General features: G+C 47.4%; 1 protein-coding gene across 13 annotated transcripts in view; it reads left to right on the forward strand.

Moving 5' to 3' along the window:
• VASH2 (vasohibin 2) overlaps positions 1-20,992 on the forward strand; it is a 36,534-nt gene extending 15,542 nt beyond the window's left edge. For 6 of the 13 annotated variants that reach the window (XM_072948518.1, XM_072948523.1, XM_072948516.1 and 3 more), the window contains 4 exons: positions 4,586-4,967; positions 6,222-6,337; positions 9,383-9,439; positions 17,924-20,992. In XM_072948518.1, the coding sequence (XP_072804619.1) occupies positions 4,586-4,967; positions 6,222-6,337; positions 9,383-9,439; positions 17,924-17,996 (628 nt within the window). In that variant the 3' untranslated portion in view covers positions 17,997-20,992. Of the gene's footprint in view, positions 1-4,585; positions 4,968-6,221; positions 6,338-9,382; positions 9,440-9,629; positions 9,701-12,830; positions 12,891-13,007; positions 13,158-16,753; positions 16,825-17,923 lie in introns of all 13 variants that reach the window. The other 7 variants (XM_072948520.1, XM_072948524.1, XM_006198762.4 and 4 more) reach the window with 5 other exon arrangements.
• Positions 20,993-22,168: the final 1,176 nt, after the last annotated feature.

A 22,168-nucleotide genomic window follows, 5' to 3' on the forward strand; every position in this document is an offset into this window, starting at 1 on the left:
CGCTGACTGAGGTTGCAGTGCACCCGGGCAGAGGTCGTCTTGCTTTCCACAGCAGTCTCCCTGCAACGTTACCCATCCAAGCCTAAACACCCTGAGTTACTGGAATTACCTAAAACCTTTGGGGTTGTGGAGCATGGACCCATGGCCAGCCTCTGGGCCTGTGCAAATCAGAGGATAGTGTGCTCTGAGTTCCTTGTTCTTACCGGTGTGACATTTCAGGGAAGTTCACAGAGGGTGGAGAAATTCAGCTCACACTGCCAACCTCAGGGAAATTTGACTCTTTCACACAGACAAGGGACACAGAGCTGAATTCTAAAAGTGACAGCACCTTTGTCTTTGCGTCAGCATCCCTGTGGCTGCTTGCTGCCCCGGCACACTGAAGGGCAGACTTGGGTCATCTGTCTCCCCTGCTCCCCGGGCCCTTCTGCAGGTCCTGGGGGACACGTGGTGCCTTGTCAACCCCAAGACAGGCCGGCTCGGCTGCTTCCTGGAAGCCTGGGTCCTTCGGCTTATCCTTCTTGCTTTCTCTTGTTTGACATCAGCCCAGAGTTCACGAATCATTCGGGGAAGGGTCACTCTTTTGCTCTTGCTTTGTGCATGTGCATACTTTGACACGCGTCCTGGAGAGACAGACCTTTGGTTCCAAATTATTTTCCGAATCATGACAGCTCTCTGGGGGCCTTGCTGACCCTCGTGGGGCTTAATCATGGTGCTAGAGTGCTGTGGTTTATTCAATAACAGGTTTGTTATTAGAGGCAGGTTAGGTGTGTCTGCAGCAGGCGGGATGCTGGGAAGACCTTCTGTGAGCTTGGAGCAGTGCTGCTCCCTTTTCCCAGCAAAAGCTCGGACTGCTTCCCAGTCCACACCGCCTTCTCCCCTCCCTCTCTCTGTGCACAGATGCTCCAGGTCCCGAGGCTTCACTGATTGTTATATAATGATGGCACAAATCCTAGCAGTTGGTGACTTGTGACAGGATGGACCAGGGGTCTCTCCAGTCCCCTCCATGCCCTCTTCTCCACTTGGCTGACTTTACTTGTCCTTTAAGACAATTCTGGTGGGGACACACCGAGGCCTCGCCTCTGCTCTCCCTGAGGTGGCTGGGTTTGCCTCTCTTAACAGCACACATCACATTGGGGTATGTGTTTGTGTTTGTTTTTTCAGATTTATTGAGATAAACTTGACATATCGCACGGTGTAAGTTTAAGATGTACAGCATGATGACTTGACACAAATATTGCAAATGTGGGGTTTTTAAGAATGATAGTGAAATATTCATAACGTAAATTTACCATGTTAACTATTTTTAAGTGTACAATTCAGTGGCATTGAGGACACTGACACTGTTGTGTAACTATCACCACCATCTATCTCCACAACCTCTTCTTCCTCAACTGAAACGCCAAGCCCATTAAACACAGCGTCCCCAGCCCCTGGCAACCATTCTACCTTCTGTCTCAATAAATTTGACTACTCCAGGTACCACATTAAGTTGAATCAGGCAGTATTTGTCCATTTGTGACTGGCTTATTGCACTTAGCATAACTTCCTCAAGGTGCATTCTTATTGTAGCAGATATCAGAATGTCCTTCCTTTTTAAAGGCTGAGTAATATTCCACTGTGTGGATAGACCACATATTGTTTCTCCATGCATCTGGTGATGGACCCTTGGGTTGTTTTCTACCTTTTGGCTGTTGTGAATAATGGTGCTATAAACAATGATGTGCAAGTATCTGTTTGAGTCCCTGCTTTTGATTCTCTTGGGTCTATACCCAGAAGTGGAATTGCTGGATCACGTGGAAATTCTCTGTTCAGTTTGCTTGAGGAACTGCCATAGTGATTGGATTCTGGCCATTCTGAGTCTGTCTCCCCACCAGACCTGCAGAGAAGGGCTGCGTTCTGCAGCTTGGGCTCCACAGTCCCACCTTGCAGTCTGTCTGGCACAGGAGATACTCAGTAAGTTTGTTACACAGACTTAAACAGCTGAGGAATGCCCTGATTCCAGCCCTAGAGAACTTGCCCCAGAAAGCAAGTGAGCATTTATGTAAGAGGACGGACACAGAAGGATGTGATTTCACTCCCTTCCTGCCAGTTCATCTCACATGGTAAAGTGAAAAGAAAGCAGGGAATCATTTTTATAGAGAGGAGACATTTGTGATTAAATCAATGGCAGAGGACAGGCTTCTTTTAAGGGTACCCGGATTTAGCCTCACACTGAGTACAGTCATTTTAAAATTTTTCTTTGAACTTTTAAAAATTTAATAAATGTATTTTTCATTATCTGTCTCACTCTGCTAAGACATAAACCCCACACAGGCAAGGGTCTTTCTCTGTGTTGGTCATCAATGTACCCCAAGAACCGAGGATAGTGCTCAATAGTAATTGCTTTATGAGTAAATGCAAAGGATGGGGTTAACCAGGGAAGGATTTGGAGGGGAGGGAAGGCCATCCCAGGCTTGGGGTTCACTTGTGCCATGAATGAAGATTGCGGGGGTCAAGGTGATGGGCACAAGAGTTGGGTTAGACTATCACCAAAAATGGGGAGATTTCTGTTGGCAAAGGGACGAGCCTGGATTTATCCCCTGAATCTGGTGGAAGACTTGGCTTTATGTTGGGATTTCATCATCTCAGTGACCAAAGTGGACTTTGGGATGATCAATCCGAAGAGATGTGCCAGGCAGGAATGAGTGGTTGGAAAGGAGGGGTGGATGGGAATTTGGAGGCCTTCAGGTTTGCAGGGAGGGTATATCATATCGTATGTCTGTGGGGGGAGGGAACCGAGCCATCATCTCAAAGAGGATATTCCATCTCCACTGAGGACAGAAGCAATGAACAAGTGTTGTACTAGTAACTGTGTAACTCTTGGTGCCTTTTGGGTTTTCAGCCATGTATGTGTATTTCCTTTTCAGACGTTTGCATTCTTCTTCAACAGCCAGTAACCCATCTGATTTGTTGCAGTAAACCAGCAGGCAGGCCATCCAAAAGCTTTTGGCGGAGGAGGGACCCTCACCCTTCACGGCCGCCGCAGGCTAGCAGGCATCCGGGTAGCCAGGCTGGGGCCGGCTGGGGATCACATGGCCCGTGATCATGGAGGAAGTCATTCTACAATAGGGATGTTGGTATTATGCAGTGGGTTTAGTAGCATGTTTTTGAAAGTTTCCTAGCTCACTTTGGTCTCATAGCTTTGTAATATAAAGGTCATTTGAAGTCTTCAATTGTATTTGACTTCATGTTCTAGGGGAATGCCTGTGCTGAGGGCAGTAGGCACAGATCTATGGATCCTTTATGGTCTCAGGGTGTATCCTTCAAAATTGTCGCAAGTCGACTGTAGGTCAGCATGAGGGCCCAGGGCGTTGGGTCACGAGGCGGTACAAGGGGTGATGAGCAGGGGCCGAGTCGTGGTAGGACTTTGCTGAGGGATTTGAACCAAGGCCTGGAGAAGGGGAGAGATGCTGAAAACTTAAGCAGAAGAGTGGTGTGTTCCAAATTTTGACTTCAGTAGATCATTCTGGCCACCATGTGGACAGTAAATTGGCACAGAGGCAAGAAATGGTCAGACAGTGCTCAGAGAGTGAATTGTACCCCTTCACGGAGCGCGTCCCATGCGCAAGCCACCTTAAGAAACTGGATTGATATTTATGTTAGAAAAGGTCTGGAGACACCTAAGGTTTTCAACAGAGTTTATTTTGAGTTTCCAATATTCCTCTCTAGAAGGGTTGAGTCCTTGGTCACCACAACCACACCAGGGCTGTCCAGGGACTTCGAGATGGACTTGAGAATGTGGTACCTCTTGTCCATTGTTCCAGCGTGCAGAGTCAGTGGGGCAGTTAGTTGAAACTACACCCTCCCTGTGGGGTTGCTGGGCCCAAACTGAGGTAGCGATAAGAGGCTGGGCGGCTCAGTCTAAATGGGCCGGTACATGGAGAGAGCTGAGCTGTGACGTCAAATGGGATGGGAACTGAGGGGAGCCTGAGATCTGGATGCTGCTGGCAGCTCTCTGGTCCCCAGGGATGCTGGCATGAGTGTGCGGGGGCCAGTGAGAGGAGCAGGCAAGGTGCAGATATGATTTATTCTGACACCTTTCTGTCCCTTCCCATCCAGATACTCAGCTGATCTATCTTCTGCATCTCCACTGCCTTAATTCTGCTTGTCATTTCTCCCCTGGACCATTGCAGAGGCCTTTAATTCCTGGTGTGTCCCACATTCTCCAGTCAGAATTAATAACTGAGAATGTCACTCAGATGGCATTAAAAAACCTCTTCTAACTTGTCATACCTTCTAGAGCACTGAGGGAGGAAATAAAGTACCTCGTGATGGTTTTGTTTGCATTTATTTAATTACTAAAGAAGATGGCAAGTCTTCCCTGGGTGTCCCCTATTAATTTGGTTTGGTATGCACCTTGTAGTAGGTACTCAAAGATACCGAATGAGTCCTTTACAAGCGGACAAGTCTGGAAAGGGTAGGTGTGGCCTGCTCAGAGGCAGAGGGATGGACCCACTGACCGTAGGGGTCACTTTCCCTTTCTGGGTGTCCAAATTCTGTGAATCTTCAAGGCCTCCTTTGTCTTCCTTGACTCAGATTGTCTAAGATACTTAACCAATGGACAGCCTTCCATCGAGCGGTTCCCCATCAGCTTTAAAACCTACTTCTCAGGAAACTACTTTCACCACGTCGTGCTAGGGATTTACTGCAATGGCCGCTATGGCTCGCTGGGCATGAGCCGAAGGGCTGAGCTGATGGACAAGCCGCTGACTTTTCGGACTCTGAGTGACCTCATCTTTGACTTTGAAGACTCCTACAAGAAGTACCTGCACACAGTCAAGAAGGTCAAGATTGGGCTGTATGTCCCCCATGAGCCTCATAGCTTCCAGCCCATCGAGTGGAAACAGCTGGTCCTCAATGTCTCAAAAATGTTGAGGGCTGACATAAGGAAGGAGCTGGAGAAATACGCCAGGGACATGAGAATGAAGGTGGGTGCTAAGAGGGCAGATGAGTGTTTCAAGGCAGTTCTTTCCCCCTCTCCCCTTCTCTCTCCCTCTCCACCCACCCCATCCTCCTCCCCCATCCCGTGCCCCATGCCCCATGTTTCTGGAATGCTCAATAGCTTTTTGAGGTTATCTTGCTTACCAGCCACCCTATTAAAACAAAAAGAATAAGCCGTTTGCTGTTTGACATAGACAGTTTAAGTCTTTCTTTGCATATGCTACTTTAAAAGTCAGAGCTAAAGCCAATTTAGATGTTATAGCTAAAGCGGTGTCTTGGCCTGCAGTTCATTCTATGAGTCAGTCTAAAATGTGAGTTATTTTATACTAAAGCTCTGGCTTTGTTTTTTTCTGTGTTGGCTTTATAATAAGAGTGGCCAATCATCTCAGGTTCCCTGAACCCAAGGGGTTCCCCAGGACATGAGATTTTCAGTACTTAAAGCCAGGAAAGTCCCGGGCAAACCAGGATGAGTGGGTCACCCTGCTGTGTAGCCTGTTTCAGAGTCATGTTTTATCTCTGCTCTGCTTGATAAGCTGCAAAGCCCTTTGGCATAAAATTCTGACCTGGTGTCACAATGGCACACAAAGGAGCATGCGCTCTGCTGGCTTTCTAGGAACTGCACTCATAAGCCCTTCTTTGCTCTGCCATGTCACTTCCAAGGTGGCAGGAGGTCTGCTTGTCCCGGCCCCTCCAGGGCTCGCGGAGTCACTGAGAAAGCCGGTGTGTATGCCAAGGGTCACAGGTGAAAGGGATTATGCTGAATTCAGGCTTGGTTGTGTTTAGCACTCTGGGATTTGTCATCTTCACTCGGCAGGACCTGGAATGAAGACTCTTGAGAAACTGAACCCACTCCGTGCGTGTGTTGGGGGTGGGAGGGTGAGAGGAAGCACAGGCTGGTTTCTGGGGCAATGAGGATGGGACTCTGCCTTCATGAGAGGGGAACTTACTGAGCGAGCAGACAGGCCCTGGAGGCTGGGGCGTCGGGCTCTGCTCTGCCCTCTGCCGGTGGTGGGGGGGGCACAGTGTGATCAAGTTATCCTCTGGGAAGTGGCACCTCTGCTTCCCACCGGTGCGGAATGAGAGAGGCACATGTGTCTCAGACCTCCTCCTGGCAGCCCTCCAGCTCAGGGCCTTCTAAACCACGGGCCAGGGATGGACCGGGGCTGGGATGCTGGGCTCCAGGAAGGAATGAGGGTGAGTCCGTTAGGAACCAGTGTGGTAACTCCTCATGTCTCCTCCAGATCCTGAAACCTGCAAGTGCCCACTCTCCAACCCAAGTGAGAAGCCGGGGAAAATCCCTGTCCCCCCGAAGGAGACAGGCAAGCCCCCCAAGACGGCTCGGCAGGCGAGACAAGTCGTGAGTAGTATTTCCCCTCCCCCAACTCAAGGCCCAACACGCGTCTGTGGGGCTGTCCTGGCTCACGGGGACAAAGCTGTGTTCTGGGCTTGGCATTTGACCCAAATGGAGGTCTCCAAGAGGTCTGCCCCTCATTCGGGGGACATCTCTTAGGGACAAGGCTCCACCGTGCACATCACCCCAGTGCTCTTACTTTCCAGACTGGCAGATGTAGACCCTGGTGGATAAGCCCCAGGCAACGTGAGCTGGAGAATAGCCCGAATCCTGGCAGTAGGGAAGGAGCACTGGCCTTAGAGCTTGGGAAGCTGGGTCTGGAGCCAGCTCAGCAGTTTAGGAGCCCTGGGGCTTTGGGTGTGTCATGCAGCCTTTCCCGGCTTCAGTTCTCTCTTCCCCCAAATGGGATGGTTAGAAGCACTTGTCTAAAACCCTGCACCTGTGCCCAGCAGAAAGCGTGCTCTCCCTCCACCATCCACCCTCTTCCTTGGCTGACTGGACCTTCCCTTGTTTTAGCCCCGGGGCTAGTGATTCCACACCTCCTTCTTAGGTCAAAATGATCCACTTGAGAAGTGATGGGTTGGAGTTGGTGAGGGTGCCCCCAAGCAACCGGTGATGACCCACGGGCGAGGATTTGGGCCACAGTTACACTGGGAAAGAACGCCGCTGTGATTAATAGCAGCACGCCGTGTCTGTCACATGGGTCTCGCCGTGCAGGGGACAGTGTGGCACAGAGCACAGGGCACTAGCTTGGGCCCCCGCTCTGCTGCCCGCTAGCCTTGCAGCCTGGACAAACCCTTTGGGAGCCTCAGCTTCCATATCCATCAAAGAGGACAAAAGTGCTTTTCTTGCTGATCTCGCAGGGCGCCGGGAGGCTCCAATTAGGAGATATAATGAGAGGCAGCTGTTAATGGTGAATTGCTGTTTACAAGCATATTGTTATTGTCACATCAGTCCTGTCAAGGGAGAAGGGAGAGTTTACAGTTTTCATTTTCCGATGAAGAAACCAGGGCTCGAAAAAGATTTGTTAGCTTGTGTTGTGTTGTGTAGCTGGTCAGTGATGGAACCCGGGCTGGAACCCAGATCCCTGACTCTGGGAAGGTGGTGGGGGAGGGGAGTGTTAGTTCTGTTTTTGGAAGAACAGGGCAGGATGAGGTGTTGTCAGTTCTGAGGAAGGTTTCCTCTTCCCCTCTGTTCCGTCTCCTACTGCCAATCCCAGGGTTCTGCATCTCCAGCCAGGAAGGCCTTCGACGAAATGACTAGAGTCCAGGGCTTGAAAGGGGAGGAATGATGAAATGGGAGGGTCGGCACCCCTGTCGCTGAAGGTCAGGAAGGCTTCTGCACAGGTTTGTCCTTTTAGGGAGCAGGATAACTTCTAGCCTTTTATACATGGCCTTTGACCCAGTACAGACCAACACCCTTGACCCTGGCCCCCTAACCCTGTTTCTCCTCTCTGGTTCAAACGTTCATTCCTTGCTGTCACTTAACAAAGTAGCAATTGTCTCAGAGACTGTGAACATGTAAACCCTTTCCAGACAGTGGTTTGGCATAGAGTGAGGGACCAGGAAACAGGAGTCCAGTTGCTTCTGTGCAGGGGAGGGGGCCCTTCAGTCTGACTGATGCTCCTTTCTGCCCATGGCGGCCTGAGTCCTCCCTTGGGGGCTCCCCCTCTTCAGCAGACATTGAGCAGACCACAGAGTCTTGCTCTTTCCTTGAGAGTCTGGAGTCCAGGGCACAGGAGACCCTCGGCATTCCACCCAACAGATTCATCCACAGTATGGCAGCTGTTCGTTTTTAATTCACTTCCTGTTGGATCCCTTTTACTTGGATCCTCAGGAACTCTGCAGTCCAAGGCATATAAAATTTTTAAACCAGAAAAAGTGACCGTGATTGCCCAGGGATGGTAAAGCCAATAAGATCTCAAAAACTGGTCATGGAGACAAAAGTCGGGGTGACAAGCTACTGGTGACAGTGGTGTTGGTGGTGGTTTGAGAAGAGTGGAGGAGGAAAGTGAGTTTGTTTAAACTGTGAGATTTGAGCTGCTTCTTCAGCATCCAGGGGGCTGTCTTAGAGGCTACTGGAAAGGTAGACCTGGAATTTGAGGATGTTGGGTAATCATGCACTTAGAGCCATTCACTCAGAAGGGACTTTTGAAGCAACAGCTGGATAGGTTTGCGAGGAAAGAGAAGAGAGAAGAAGTGATGTTAAAGTCCTGAGTGTGCCGGAGGAAGGACCCAGAGCAGGAGATGGCGAGGGAATATTCAGAGCAGACCTGGAGTGTGAGAGTGCATGCCTGTGTCCACAGAGGACGAAGGAAGAGGGCAGGTGTGAAGGAGGTGGGCAACGAGGGAGAGTGGAAGGTGGATGAGGAGGTAGAAGCTGGCGGACAGCACAGCAGTTGGCTTTAATCCTGCTGGTGAAGGAGGCCGAGTCCTCTAGTGGGTGTGCAAAGTGGGTGCTCAGTACAGGGTGAGGAAAGCACTGCACACAGCATGAGGGCCCTGCTGAGGATGGACAGGAGGATCTTGTAACCCTGTTCCCAAGCTCGAGCAAACATAAAACCACCTGGAGGGCTTGTTAGAACAGATTACCGCCCCCTCCCTGCCAGTGTTTCTGATTCAGCAGATCTGGGTGGGGCCTGAGAACATGCATTTGTGATCAGTTCCCAGGTGATGCTACTGCCCCTGGTCCAGGGACCACACTGAGAGACCCACCATTTGATCCCTCAGGGGGACTGATGTGCGGGTTGACCTTAGAAAGTCACAGAACGTCAGGATGGAGGTACTAGGCCTGCTGAGAGGGGCAGATGAGGCCATGGAGTGGGGGTCAGGGGCTCAGCCCTGCCTCATCCTGCCTGGGCCTCTGGATAATGAGGTTGCTGGAGTGAAGTCAGGATGCGACCCTGGCCTGGCCCTATGGTTGGGCCCCACTGAAATCATTCTGGAAAGAACCCAATTGATCCTTCTACTGGGGACCAGATAGAGAAATCCTGTTCTCAGTCACCCCCCAGGCTATGCCTGTGTGCTAATCTCCAGCAACTTTGTCACACAGCCAGGGCAAGCGACCCCGCCGGCGCCTGCAGAAGACAGCTGTTAGACTGCCATGGACGTGAGTGCAAAGCCCCTTATAGCGTAGCGTCCGCTCTCGCCTTCTCCCCTCCTGCCCTCCTGAGGGGTGGGAGTGGGCCTGGGAATGGGGAGAAAGACTAGGGAGAGGGCAGTGGTCACCGGAGCGGGCAGCAAGGAAGACCCGCAGAGAGATGGGACTCAGTTCCATCACCTTCCTTCATGCCCTGAAGCGGGTCCCAGGCCCCTGGAGCACAGCAGTGATGGCTCATGGTTCAGCGAAAGTGTAAACTTTTACAAAATGGTGAGTGGCTGCAACCAGCCCCTGAACCCCTTAGACTCAGGGCCCTTCCCTGTAGTGCTTTCTTCTGGGCAGAGCACTGGTTCTCAGGAGTCTTCCCTCATAAACTCCTCCCAAGGGTCCGAATTTGGGGATTTTTTTTCCCCACAGCTAGGGCCATGTGGCCTTGGAAGTTTGACCATCAAGGGAGCCCAGGTGACTGATGGGCTCCTATGGACAATTTGATGTGTGCGCGTCAGTACGAGCATGGTTGTTCTTGGCGGTGGAGGCCCTTGCTGCTTCCTGTCTCCTCTCCCAGTGTCTGGAGGTCAGGAGGGGAACCTAGAGGGCAAATGTCTTGACTGAAGTTTCCCAGTGGATGGAGGTGTAACAGGAAGGAAAAAGTCTCGCCCCAGCTCTTCCTAAACCCTGCCTTCCGGGTCTCAGGGGTGGGTGAGGGGTGACAGGGTCACCGTGTCGGAGGAGAGGGAAGAGAGATGCAGGAGATGAGAGTAAAATGAAGGCTACGAGAGGTGGGGACCGCAGGAAGGATTGAGCACCAAGCCCCTCCCTCCCTCTCCAGATCCCAGCTTCCGCCATTGCAACAGACTGGGACCCAGGACAGCCTGGCTCCTAGAGGTGTGTCTGGAGAGAAGCAGCTTCTCAGCTTCTACCCTTGGCCTTCACCAAGCAGGCTTTTCTCCAGATAACCTTGCTTCTGGCAAGAAAGTGACAAATCTGGTTATGACCCAATAACTCCATCAAACTCTGGGTTTCCTACAGTAGCATGGTCAAGACTAGGAAGGGTTTGGTGACTGTCACTGTGTTATTATCTCAGCGTTGCCTCAGACCATCAAGTCATTTCTAAATGTGCTGGGTGCCACAGTGGAGCTGGGGAGTGGCCCACAGTGTGGAAAATGACCATAACAGGCAAGAGGCCCATCAGCGGTGGGGTCCCAGCCCCTCTCTGTGCATGGATAATTTTAGTGGCTTTATATCCCTGGCCACCTCCTCCCTACAGCTGGAGCCACTTCCAGCCCTGCATTCCTCTCCATTTTTGCACTTGTCTGAATAATCCTTCTAGAAAGGAGGATCAGTGTCATTGGGTTGACAAGAGAGTCAGCTGAGTGGGAGGGCAAGTAGCAGTGACTGCATTAGTGTTGGCTGAGACAAAGTTTCAAGAGAGAAACAGGGACCCCCTGCCTCCTCCACTCATGCGTTCTTTCTCGTACTCAGCTCAACTCAGTACGAATGTTTAAAGCACCTTCCACACAGAACAGTCAGGTTGTTTCCTGTGGTTCTTTTTATTTTGGGGGGTGAGGGTTGGGGAGGAGGTAATTAGGTTTCTATTTATTTATTTTTACTGGAGGTACTGGGGATTGAACCCAGGACCTTGTGCATGCTAAGCACGCGCTCTACCACTGAGCTATACCCGCCCACCTCCTGTGGTTCTTAAAGAATCAAGGAGATGGTGGTTGAGATCTATGTTTAAAAGCCTGTGAACTTAAACCAACTCCTTTACAACTCTGGGCTCTGTCCCCTTGTAGCTCTCTTCACTGAGGGATGTTCACAGAGCTTCTCAGTAGGGGCCAGGGTGCCCCCTGGTGGAGATGGGTATAAATACAGTGGGAGGAGAGGTTTTTGCTCATCACAGTGATAATAATGCTCCCCATTAGGACCAGGGGGCCAAGATGGTGAATGCCCCCAAAAGCTTAGGACCATCCTCCCCCATAAATAACTCTTCCACCTAAAATGCCAACAGTATCCCCACTGAGAACCACGAATGCTCCCTGGGGTCATGTCCATCTCTGAAAGTGGCTCCTGCCAGTTGAAGTGACTACAAGGAACATTCTTCTAAACTGGGGCAAGAGTCCCTCAGGACCTTCAAGAACATGTGTGTCTTCTCTCCCCATCTGGCTCCTTTTCCCCCTCTGCCTCTTCTTCACTCTTCTTTGCTGTTCTCCATTCTTTTCCTCCCTTTTTCCTTCTCTTCAGTTTCCCTTCGTCATCGAGCTCGATGGCAGGTCTTGGCTCCAGCGGGCTTTGCTCCCCCTGCTGGAGACCCTCAGGGTCTCAGAGGTTACTCAGCGCAGCGAGAGGTCTCCTTTCACAGCTGGCCCACAGCCGGACAAGGGAATTCCAGCTCCATTCTGTCACGAGGCTCGTGAAGATGCCTCCAGGCAGCTGGTTGAGTGAGGCCCTCATGTCATTTCTAAATCAAGTCATGATGAAGTCATTGAGAAGCAGTTGGGTTCTGTGGTCTAATCACATTGAAGGGCTTTTGAATGGGGCCCAAGATTCTCGTTAGATCCCAAATGAGAAAATATTCCCAAGGGTGGAAAGGAGAAAATTTCCCTCACATGGAAGGTAGCGGGGGAACAAAAAGGGAGGTGAAAGTGGAAAGGTTACGGAAGGAGAAGTAAAACTTCCAAGATGATGTGAAGTTTCTTTCCAGGAGCCCAGGGAAGCTCGTGTGCATCTCAGGCCAGAGGATCTCACATGGCCCAGGGTCCCCAGGGATGCTCACAGAAACTGAGAAGGAGTGGTGGGCCTTAGCAGGAAAGGCCGCCTCAGGCTGAGTGAGCCAAGAGCCTCCAGAGCTGACTATGGTGGACAGTCAGACGGGATTGGAGGGGTTCCTGGAAGGGTTCTCTGCCGTGGAAAGGAGAGGTGAGATCACAGCCCAGAAGCTGGGCCCTGGAATCTCAGTGGCCTCTGGCTCTTAGTCTCTGACCAGAGCCTCCTGCCTGGGGAGGGCTTGAAAGAAAGGGCCAAGGGCTGGAGAATCTCTCTTGGCTGAGGCCTGTTTGTTCCCAGAGCAGCTTCAGCTGTCTGCCCTGTCAGCTGCCAGCAGAGGTGCCTGCGGTCCTGGGAAGTAAGGAATGTGAGTGAGGAGCAGGGCTGGCTTTGAACAAGGGTGACAGGTGGGGAGGACCCACCCCCCATCCCAGCGTTCCTCCCTGAGGCCTACCCACAGAGGCCACAAGTCCTCAGTCTGGGCCTGGCCTGATCTGATGCCTGCCTAGGCAAGAGGGGAGGGTCTGGGGTCTTGTGAATGCTGGGCCCACACTACCCCCAGTCTAATCTGTTCCACACTCTTAATACTGAGGAATGAGAGGTTAACATTGCACCTTTGTGGTATATGCCTTTCTAGACTCCGGAGACCGCAGAGAATACAGCTAAACTGGTCCTTGTGAGTGTGTGGTGTGTGAGGGTGAGTGCATGTGAACACACGGGCTTGTGCACCCCGACCTGGAGGGGTCGTGACCTCAGGGGAGACAGGAGCAAGAAGCATGAGTTGCCTGACTGATGGCCTGTGCGTCCCCACCAGGCAGCCCTGAGCTGGACGTAGGTGGGCTGTGTCCCTGAAGTATCTCACACTCGTCGGGGAGAAACAGGAGGTGAATTTCCATTGGAAGAAGGGGAATGGATTTTGGCTCCACTGGGCTGCCACTGTCCTGGTAACCCCAAGACTTACAAGGTACTTGGCCCAGGTGTGAGTGAGTAAGGAGCGAGCAGGGTTCGGGAGGTCGGCTCTCCGGCTACTGCTCGGGCCCTCCGGCCGGGCCTGCCCAACGGCAGCTTCGGGGGTGGGGGTGCTGAGAAGTGAGGAGAGGAGGTGTCCTGACACAGCCCTGCGTCCGAGGGACAGAAAAGGGACTGGCTGGTTTGGGGGAAACCTACAGGCTTTTCTGCCGCTTCCTGCTTTTTCTCTGAACCCTAGCCTCACACATCAACTTGATGCTCGGCCCCACTTCAGTCCCCAACATGCTGCCATCATTTTCTGGCTCTGAGGCTTCTTGTGGCTTCACTGATGCCAGCGTCCAATCCCACTGAGCTCTTCCTCGGCCCTGAGGCTGCCTTGGGGTGAATGAAAGACTCTTTGTGCCGCCTGGCCCACGTGGGAGATGGTTCACTCTTGCCGAACCGTCAAGGTGTAGGTAGCAGTGGCGAATCCTAGCAGAGAATACCTTCTCTCTGGAGCCATCCTCGTCCCCCCACCTACCTCCCCCTCTGAACGGCTCTGCTGCCGCTGCCGCCAGGGCTGCAGGCCTGAGGGTGGGGCTAAGCATGGACTTGGGACCAGGCCGTCAGGCAGTCACCTGAGTTCACCCTGGACACGTTGACGGGGCAACAGATGAGGCTGGGGTTATCCGTTTGTGCGCAGCAAGAGGGGCTCCCTCTTTCTTTCCACCAAGTGCTTCAGGGGAAACCTGAAGTCCCTCCCCTGCCTCTCCTAAAATAGAAGGCGGCTGAGAGCCTTTCAGGAGAATCCTTTGGTTTCTTTTCCTTGTTTGGACTGGGAGGAGTTTGGAGAAATGTATTGTTTAGTTTAAAATAATAGCCCTGGATCTGATGTGACATTCTGGGCAAGTGCAGACCCGGCTGAATCATCATCCTGGTCCTTGTGTTTCTTAAAAATAACTCCCCTTGCAATATTCTAATTATAGCTGGGGGAGCACTTGGAAGAGGCCTCTCCACACACAACAGCTCACCCAGCTCTGGCCCCGAGATGCGCTGGCAGGGGCAGAACAGTATTCCTGGCTGGGCCCGCGGGCAGGTAGCATGCTGTGATAACCCACTGCTGCCCTTCGCCAGGCCAGGAAGTTGCAGCCAGTGTTGCTGTGAAAGAACAGGGTTTCACCTTAAAGGTAGTACACTGGGAATCTCATTTTAACTCGTTTTCCACCAGTATTAGCCTTTTTTTCCCCTCCCCTTAGGTCTGGGTCCCACCAGGAAGGTGGGCGGGGTGAGGATGCAGAGAAGGAGACAACCTCGTCCTTTTCCTTCGGAAGCTCCCAAGCTGTCCGTGGTTGCAGAACACAGTCAGCTGTGCAAGCAGGACAGTTCCCCAAGTGGCTTTTTCTGCTATTTCATTGTTAGTATAGAAATGCAGCGGATTTCTGTAGACTAATTTTGTATCCTGTGACTTTACCAAATTCATTGATGAGCTCCAGTAGTTTTGTGGTGGTGCCTTTAGGCTTTTCTATGTATGGTGTCATGTCATCTGCAAACAGTGACGGTGACAGTTGTCCTTCTTCCTTTCAATTTGGATTCCTTTTATTTTTCTTCTCTGATCATGATGGCTAGGACTTCCAAACATGGTGAATAAAAGTGGTGAGAGTGGGTATCCTTTTCTTGTTCCTGATCTTAGAAGAAATGCTCTCATCTTTTCCTCATTAAGTATGATGTTAGCTCTAGGTTTGTCATACATGGCCTTTATTTTGTTGAGGGATGTTTCCTCTATGCCCACTTTCTGGAGAGTTTTTATCATAAATAGATGTTGAATTTTTATCAAAAGCTTTTTCTGCACCTATTGAGATGATCATATGGTTTTTTATTCTTCAGTTTGTCATTGTGGTGCATCACACTGATTGATTTGTGGATATTGAAAATTTCTTACATCCCTCAGATAAATCCCGCTTGATCCTGGTATATATGTTTTTGGAGTTGGTTTGCTAATACTTTGTTGAGGATTTTTGCATCTACATTCATAAGTGATATTGGCCTGTAATTTTCTTTTCTTGTGATATCTTTGTCTGGTTTTGGTATCAGGGTGCTTGTGGCCTCCTAGAATGAGTTCGATAGTGTTCCTTCCTCCGCAACTTTTTGGAATTATTTCAAGATAGGTGTTACCTCTTCTCTAAATGCTTGGCAGAATTCGCCTGTGTGAAGCCATCTGGTCTTGGACTTCTGTTTGTCTCAAACTTCTGTTTGAGAGTTTTTAAGTTACTGATTTGATTTCAGTACTGGTCACTGATCTATTCATATTTTCTATTTCTTCTGGATTCAGTCTTGGCAAGTTGTACCTTTCTAAGAAATTGTCCATTTCTTCTACGTTGTCCTTTTTGTTGGCGTACAGTTGCTCCTAGTAGGCCCCACTGGCCTTCAAAACTACATGTTCTGGGGTCCCCTCCTTCCAATGCCAGAACCAGGCTGGGGAGCCTGACGTGGGGCTCAGAACTCTCACTCCTGTGGGAGGGCCTCTGTGACTTCTGCTTCAGCTTGTGGGTTGCCCACCCCGGGGGTTTGGGGCCCAATTATACCGCGAGCACACCCCTCCTGCCGTCCCGCTGTGGTTCACTCTTTATGTTTACAGTTGAGGAAGATCTTTCTTGCTAGGTTCCAGAATGTTTTTTCTGATGGTTGTTTAGCAGGCAGTTGTGGTTTTGTTGTCTTGAGAGCTGATCTCGTGGTCCTACTACTCTGCCATCTTGACTGGAAATCTCGGCCAGTGAATTTTCTGCTGCTGAATTTTCTACAAGTGGGGCACGCTGAGGAGGGGGGAAGTAGACTTACCTTTCTAACCACGTTCGCCTTAGGCTGATGCTAACTTGTGGGGAGTCTACTTGAGAAAGTCCCATATTAGCTATTTGTAAAGATGACACCACCTCAGGCAAGGAAACAAAACAGACTTCATTTCAGGCCTTATGGCAAAATGAACAAGATACACATGAACTCTGAACCTGGCTTGTCTACAAGAACCCTAGTTCTCTCCACATTAAGTTGGCCGAGGACTAGGGCAGAAGTATAAGCTGAAGTTTGAATCTTCAAGCAGAAATGTGCTCCCTTTAGCCATCAAGTCAAGAATGGTCCTTGCAATGGCCCCTGGGAGCCACTCTGCCAGGCCTGTAGGCAGTGGCTGTGTTCACAGGGAACAGCTAATCTCTAGGGTATGTATGGGCTGGTGGACACCATTGCCCCATGCAAGAAAGAATTGGGACTTCTACCCACAGTCAACCATGTTTATCAGCATCATCTGTGTATCCCGGGGACCATAAGAAGAGACACAGAGAATGAGAGGCATGATTCCTGACCAGTACAGCAGGGCATGCAGTCAAGTTGAGACATAAGCTCCATGCAATAGAGACAAGGAAAGTTCCAAGTTATTTTGGTAGCGAAGACTAAATGGGACATCTCTGAAAAAAGAGAGAGGGAGGAGGGGCAAGAGGGTGAGTGGGTAGAGGGGGAGACAGAATGTGAATATGAGGGGAGGTAGAATTTGTTGCCAAAAAGCCTGTGTCCTTTACTAAGCAGCACCCTGGGTGGGAGCTGACTGTTGATTTCTGGTTCTAGCAACACTGAATGAGCTGGACCACATCCATGCCAGGGTAAAACCACTGGAGTTGTCACGAAATCTTTCAAAGGTGTAACTCAAGAAACTTTTAAACAATCATATTTTCATTTTGGGCTCTCTCCTTTTTTTTTTTTTTCTTTTTAACACTTAAGACAAGGTTCATGTGTAACCTAAAAATGTCTTTGGTCTTCTTGTAAAATTGACTATATGTGAAACTTCTGAATTAGAACTCCCAAGACATATTGGTTTATAATCTTGGTTATCTCTTATCAAAGGTGAAAAGGGGGTCATTTTAAAAATGGAAAAATTGTGCAGTAAGTCATGAGAATATTATAGTGGGGAGTCACCTAGGAAGTGTCTTTAGTGAAGACAGATGATGCACTACTGAGTGGTTTTTTTCCCCTCAGCTTGAAGTACTTTATTTTTTTTTAAATTTTTTTGGGGGGGTGATTAGGTTTACTTATTTTTAGAGGAGGTACTGGGGATTGAACCCAGGACCTCATGCATGCTAGGCATGCGCTCTACCACTTGAACTACACCTTCCGCTTTGAAGCACTTTCTTATATGACTTCCCATAACTGCTTGCGTGAAGTTTTAGATTGAAAAACACTTTAAAAAATGTATTTAAGGAAGAGAGTTGATTTTCCCCTGAAAAGATTTTCCACATTTGACATGCTTTTTTAGATGAATTATAAAAGATTCATCCTGATTATATACCTTCAAGCCTGGAATAGTGACTGAGAATCTCTCCGCAAGAAACTGAGTCACCTGAGGTGCTAGGCTCCCCCCAGGGCACTGACACTAGGAAGCCAAGGTTTCTAGGAGAATCTGGCTCAGATATTAATCTTAATGTAGTTGAACTTTTGAGACCCTTGCAAGGTTTACAGATACTGGGTTTCAGAAGTTACAGTGGTGACCAAATTCAAGCTTAACGTTGAACAAACTCATTCAGCAACCAGTAATTTAAAAACAAAACCAAAAAACTCTACGTTGAAAGCCTGTTAAAATGTTCCTGAAAACCTGTAAAGGGGGATGTAAGAACAAGAGGTGGAGCCGGGCACCAAGGTGGAGCTGGGCGCTAAGGCGGGTGGGGTGGGGTGGGGTGGGGGCCCCTGCCGGAACTAAATGCTCTTTCTCTGCCCCACCGCCTTTCTGCCTTTCACCCTTAGGCCTGCGCTGCCTGAGAAGAAGGTGGCTGATCTCAGCACTCTGAATGAAGTGGGCTACCAAATCCGAATCTAGGCCAGCCGCGCAGCCAGCAACCGGGCTTCCATGGTGCTTCTCTCTGCACTTTACCCAGCGTCTTCAGGAGGAACTGCAATTATTTATTAAGAACGTCTGAATTTTATTTTTAAAGATTCACTTGGAAGTAGAATCTGAGTGGGTGGTAACAATTAACTTTAAAAAAATACACGAAGGGACAACCATGAAAAGGCAAAGTAATGAACCCGCTGGGGGTGGACTGTCTCCCTCACTGCGGATGAAAGGATGAGACCGTAACTGTAGTTTTATATTTTCCCATTTACCTACTTTCTTTCACTTGCTTTGAACATTATGCCTCGCCAGTAGTTAATGTTCATGAAACCCTCCCTCCCACTTTTGATATAGTAAGATAGCTCAATCAGTATTCATCTTTTTCAGCAATAACAGAGGCAAAGGTTGGTGGGGTTTTTTTTAAGCCGTCAGTATTACCTCAGCATCTTGACATCAGATATGCAAACTTACTGGTGTTTTGGTTTTTTATATTCTATTTGTATTGTTTCCCCAGTATTTTCCATGGGGATCTCCACAAGGTTTGGAATTTTTCCTGGTGCACACATGCAATGAGATTTAAGGTATTATATGCAAGTGTTTTACTAAAAAAGCACTGAAATTCTTCTGGCAATACGGAAAACCACTTTCAGGATTTTGGAGTTACTTCTTTCTTAATCTTTCTTGAAGCACTCACTGAGAGCAGTTTTTGTTCTTTCAAAACAAAACAAACAAAAAAGCACGTTCAGAAGCTAGTCTATGTTCTGTCACTAACATTTAAACTTTGCAGACTCCAGCGAAAAGCACAAGAGGTCACGCACTGTTATATAAATTTAGCAGTATTGGGATCACCTCTGACAATAACATACTCAGAAAGGGAGAAGCCAGGAATGAATCAGCAGGTCTTGAGAACCAGATAACCTTTCTGTTCAGATTTCACCTGATTTTTAAACTCTGAATCAGGCCGTGATTCTGAAGGACTCACTGTGTTGTTAGAGATGTGTTCTGATGTCTTATATTAAGACCAAATGCGGCACGATGGGATTACTTTCTAGTACCTCGCTTTTAGGTACCACTTTGTGGAACTGGTATTGGAAAATGCAATGAACTAAGAGAAGCAGAACCTTTTTTTTTTTTTTTTTTAAGTGGAAAAGTCTTCAAGTACAGTGTTACACCTTATAGCGTATTTAGTCTGTGGAGCGTGGAGCGCAGTATGACTATCTGGCCTGCATGTGGCAGTTACAGTGTTAACTCCTGGCTGCAGACCACGCAGAATAACTAACGGCATACCAAGTCTATGTTATTAACAGCAAGAGTGCACTTCTGTTTCACTTGTTTGATCGTAGCAATCGTGCCAACTCAGGAGCCCAAGAGGCACCTTTAAGTGAAGTCTGCAAGTCAACAAAAGTGTTATTTCAGTCTCCGTGCTTCCCCTCTGGCTTTCTCTGACTGAAGGTGACTTTGGGAAGGGAGTAAAAGAATAAGAATCTGCTCAGTGAGATTCTTTACCTCTGAGAGTGGCATGGAAAGCAAAAGGACTTTATCCTTCAGCCATGTGCACTGGAACTCACTTTACCCTAAAAATCAATGTTATTAAAGAAAAGTACTGTTTCCTTGAAAAAGGAAGTCTAATGTCCTTTACAGGAAAAGGACCAAGTACGTGTACATCTCAATTAGATTAAAATACATCATAAGTTAAAAACCACTTTAAGAACAGTATTATCAGTTAGCAGAGTTTCAGATGAGTTATCTTCATGTATCTTCACAAACCTATTTGCAGCCTCACTGCCATATGCACTTAGATGTTTGGTGTAGTCAGTGAGTCATTTTATTCTCATTCTAGAACAATACTGACTTAGCTCTCTTTCTAGATGAAATATAAGAGATGTATCTCCTGTTTATCAACCTGAAACTTTACTATATCCAGTAAGCAGACCACTTGTTACACTGCAGTCATTCTAAGAGCTTGGAACAGGGTTTTCCAAGTATTAAGTACTGTCTGATCTAAAACACAGAGTGTCAGTAGTTGCAAACCTCTTGTTTCCCACCAAAAAGGTGGGAAAAGAACAGGAATTCAAACTGTTTCTGATTTGCTGATGTATACGCCTTAAAACTGCCAACTGGCTCAATGATGCAATTAGTAACCTGATTTCCACACTCGCTTCTTGATTTTAAGATTCATTTCCCCAAAGCAAGAGTTAGTCACAGAAACATGAAAACTAAAATGCTCTTAGTTGTTATTCTAGTTTTATTGCCAATGGAGTATGTTAATTTCTAAAAGATATAAGGCACCGAACTCCTAAATTCTAGTTAAGTAATATAATTGATAAGGCAGAAAAAAAAGACATGATTTATTCCTCCAAAATTGATTTTAAAACTGCCTATAATTCAGAAGAAAAAAAATGATGAAATGATTTGAAATCTAGTTTTGAAAGAATTAGCAACGCAAGAGAAATTTTACGCTTAAGCCATTACGGCAATACATGCAAAGTTTAAATGAATGACAGAAATCTTGATTCTAGACTACACGTTGTGCTGTTTTGAGTACACTTTATTTCAGAAAGTGATATTTAGTATTTTCTATACACTCTGAAATCATGAGCATTTCACTTTTTCTAAGTCAATTATTTCGTAAGGATTTTATTAATAGATACTGGTAAATAGAACTTTGGAAATCTTAATTCAGTATTCTTACTATACCCAAGGCTTTTGTAAGCTATAGTTTTATGTACAACCTTGTACAGTTTTTTTGACAATTCAGAATCTTGTTTATTCTCTTGGACTTTGTTCTGGCCAATACATTTTTTTTACATCTTTTAAGAAAAACTGTGATTGTTTTAGTGGGTATTTTTCTAAGTAAATAAAAACTTGTATAATGGTATTTTAGAGAATGCCAGATAAGTGCATGTTTCAAGTTAATGTTTTTCTCATCACTTGTATGTTTATACACAGCATGGGACTTTAATAAAATCATCCTGGAAACTCAAGGACTGTTTTTCTTCAAAAATTTAAATGGTGTGATTTTTTTTCTTGTCCTCTTATTACATACTTGTCCTATAAACTAATTTATCACTCTCTCACCCTTGTCTTCGTCCACAATTTTCGGACTCTGTATTAAACATCACTCTACTTGAGCATATGTTAATTCACTTATATTCTGGCATCACTCTAAGTAGTAAAGGCTGAAAGGATAATGAAATAGTTTAGAAGAAGCCACAAGCCAGCTTAATACACCTACCACAGAACCTTCAGGCACACATGTTCCAGTACAATAATTTATTAGGTAACTTACAGGGACAAAGTGCAAATGACTTGACGTGTCTGCTTTTCCAACCCCTTGAATTCTCTGGATCTCTAAATTAGCTTTTTGGGAAAGCAGTTGCTAAATTAAAAAAAAAAAGACAAGATTTCAAACATGCATACTGGTATCAAAAGCTATAGTAAAACCAAAATTTCACTACTCCACAAATCCCTTTTATTGAAAACTTGAATAGCATAGAACTTGAGACTGGAGAGTTGGTTTCAGCAATTAACCACATTTAATCACTTTTGGCAGGTAAGTACAAGGCTCCAACAGAGTTACCAACTCTTCTGACCAAGAGAAGTAAAGACAAGTAGATAGTTAATTTTAGTGGAGCTTTAAAAACCTGTGAGTTACCCTGACCCTCTGGCCTCCAGTACACAAAATAATATGCCCTTCTACAAGCTAAAGCAGGAAAGTATCAGGGTTAACTCGGTCAAAGTGAAGCACGTGAAGAGGGCCTAAAACCACAATCCACTAATCAGAATACAAAAAAAGTAAACTTTCACAGAGGTTTTTTTAGGGATGTTAGTTTATCAATATCGACATATAAAGTCAGTCATTAATAAATTCACACAAAACAAAGTAGTAATCAATGCATCTTCATTATTCTTTTCCCAGTACTAAAAGAGGATAAATGTACTGTCTGCTGTTACTATTTGATGATGACAATATCTGCTAATTAGGACACAATATTCTGAAAACTCACTAGAAAATGTGGAAAATCCTAGAACTATAGTTAATACTGTAAGTAAAGACAAAAAAAGTGAGACATTAAACAGTTAAAAGTACTTATTACTATAGTTTTTATTAGACAAATCCTTATAACCCACATGCCTTCTGGGTGTATTCATCTGAAGTA

The sequence above is a fragment of the Vicugna pacos genome, chromosome 23, assembly GCF_048564905.1.
Source record: "Vicugna pacos chromosome 23, VicPac4, whole genome shotgun sequence".
In the NCBI taxonomy this organism is placed as follows: Eukaryota; Metazoa; Chordata; class Mammalia; order Artiodactyla; family Camelidae; genus Vicugna; species Vicugna pacos.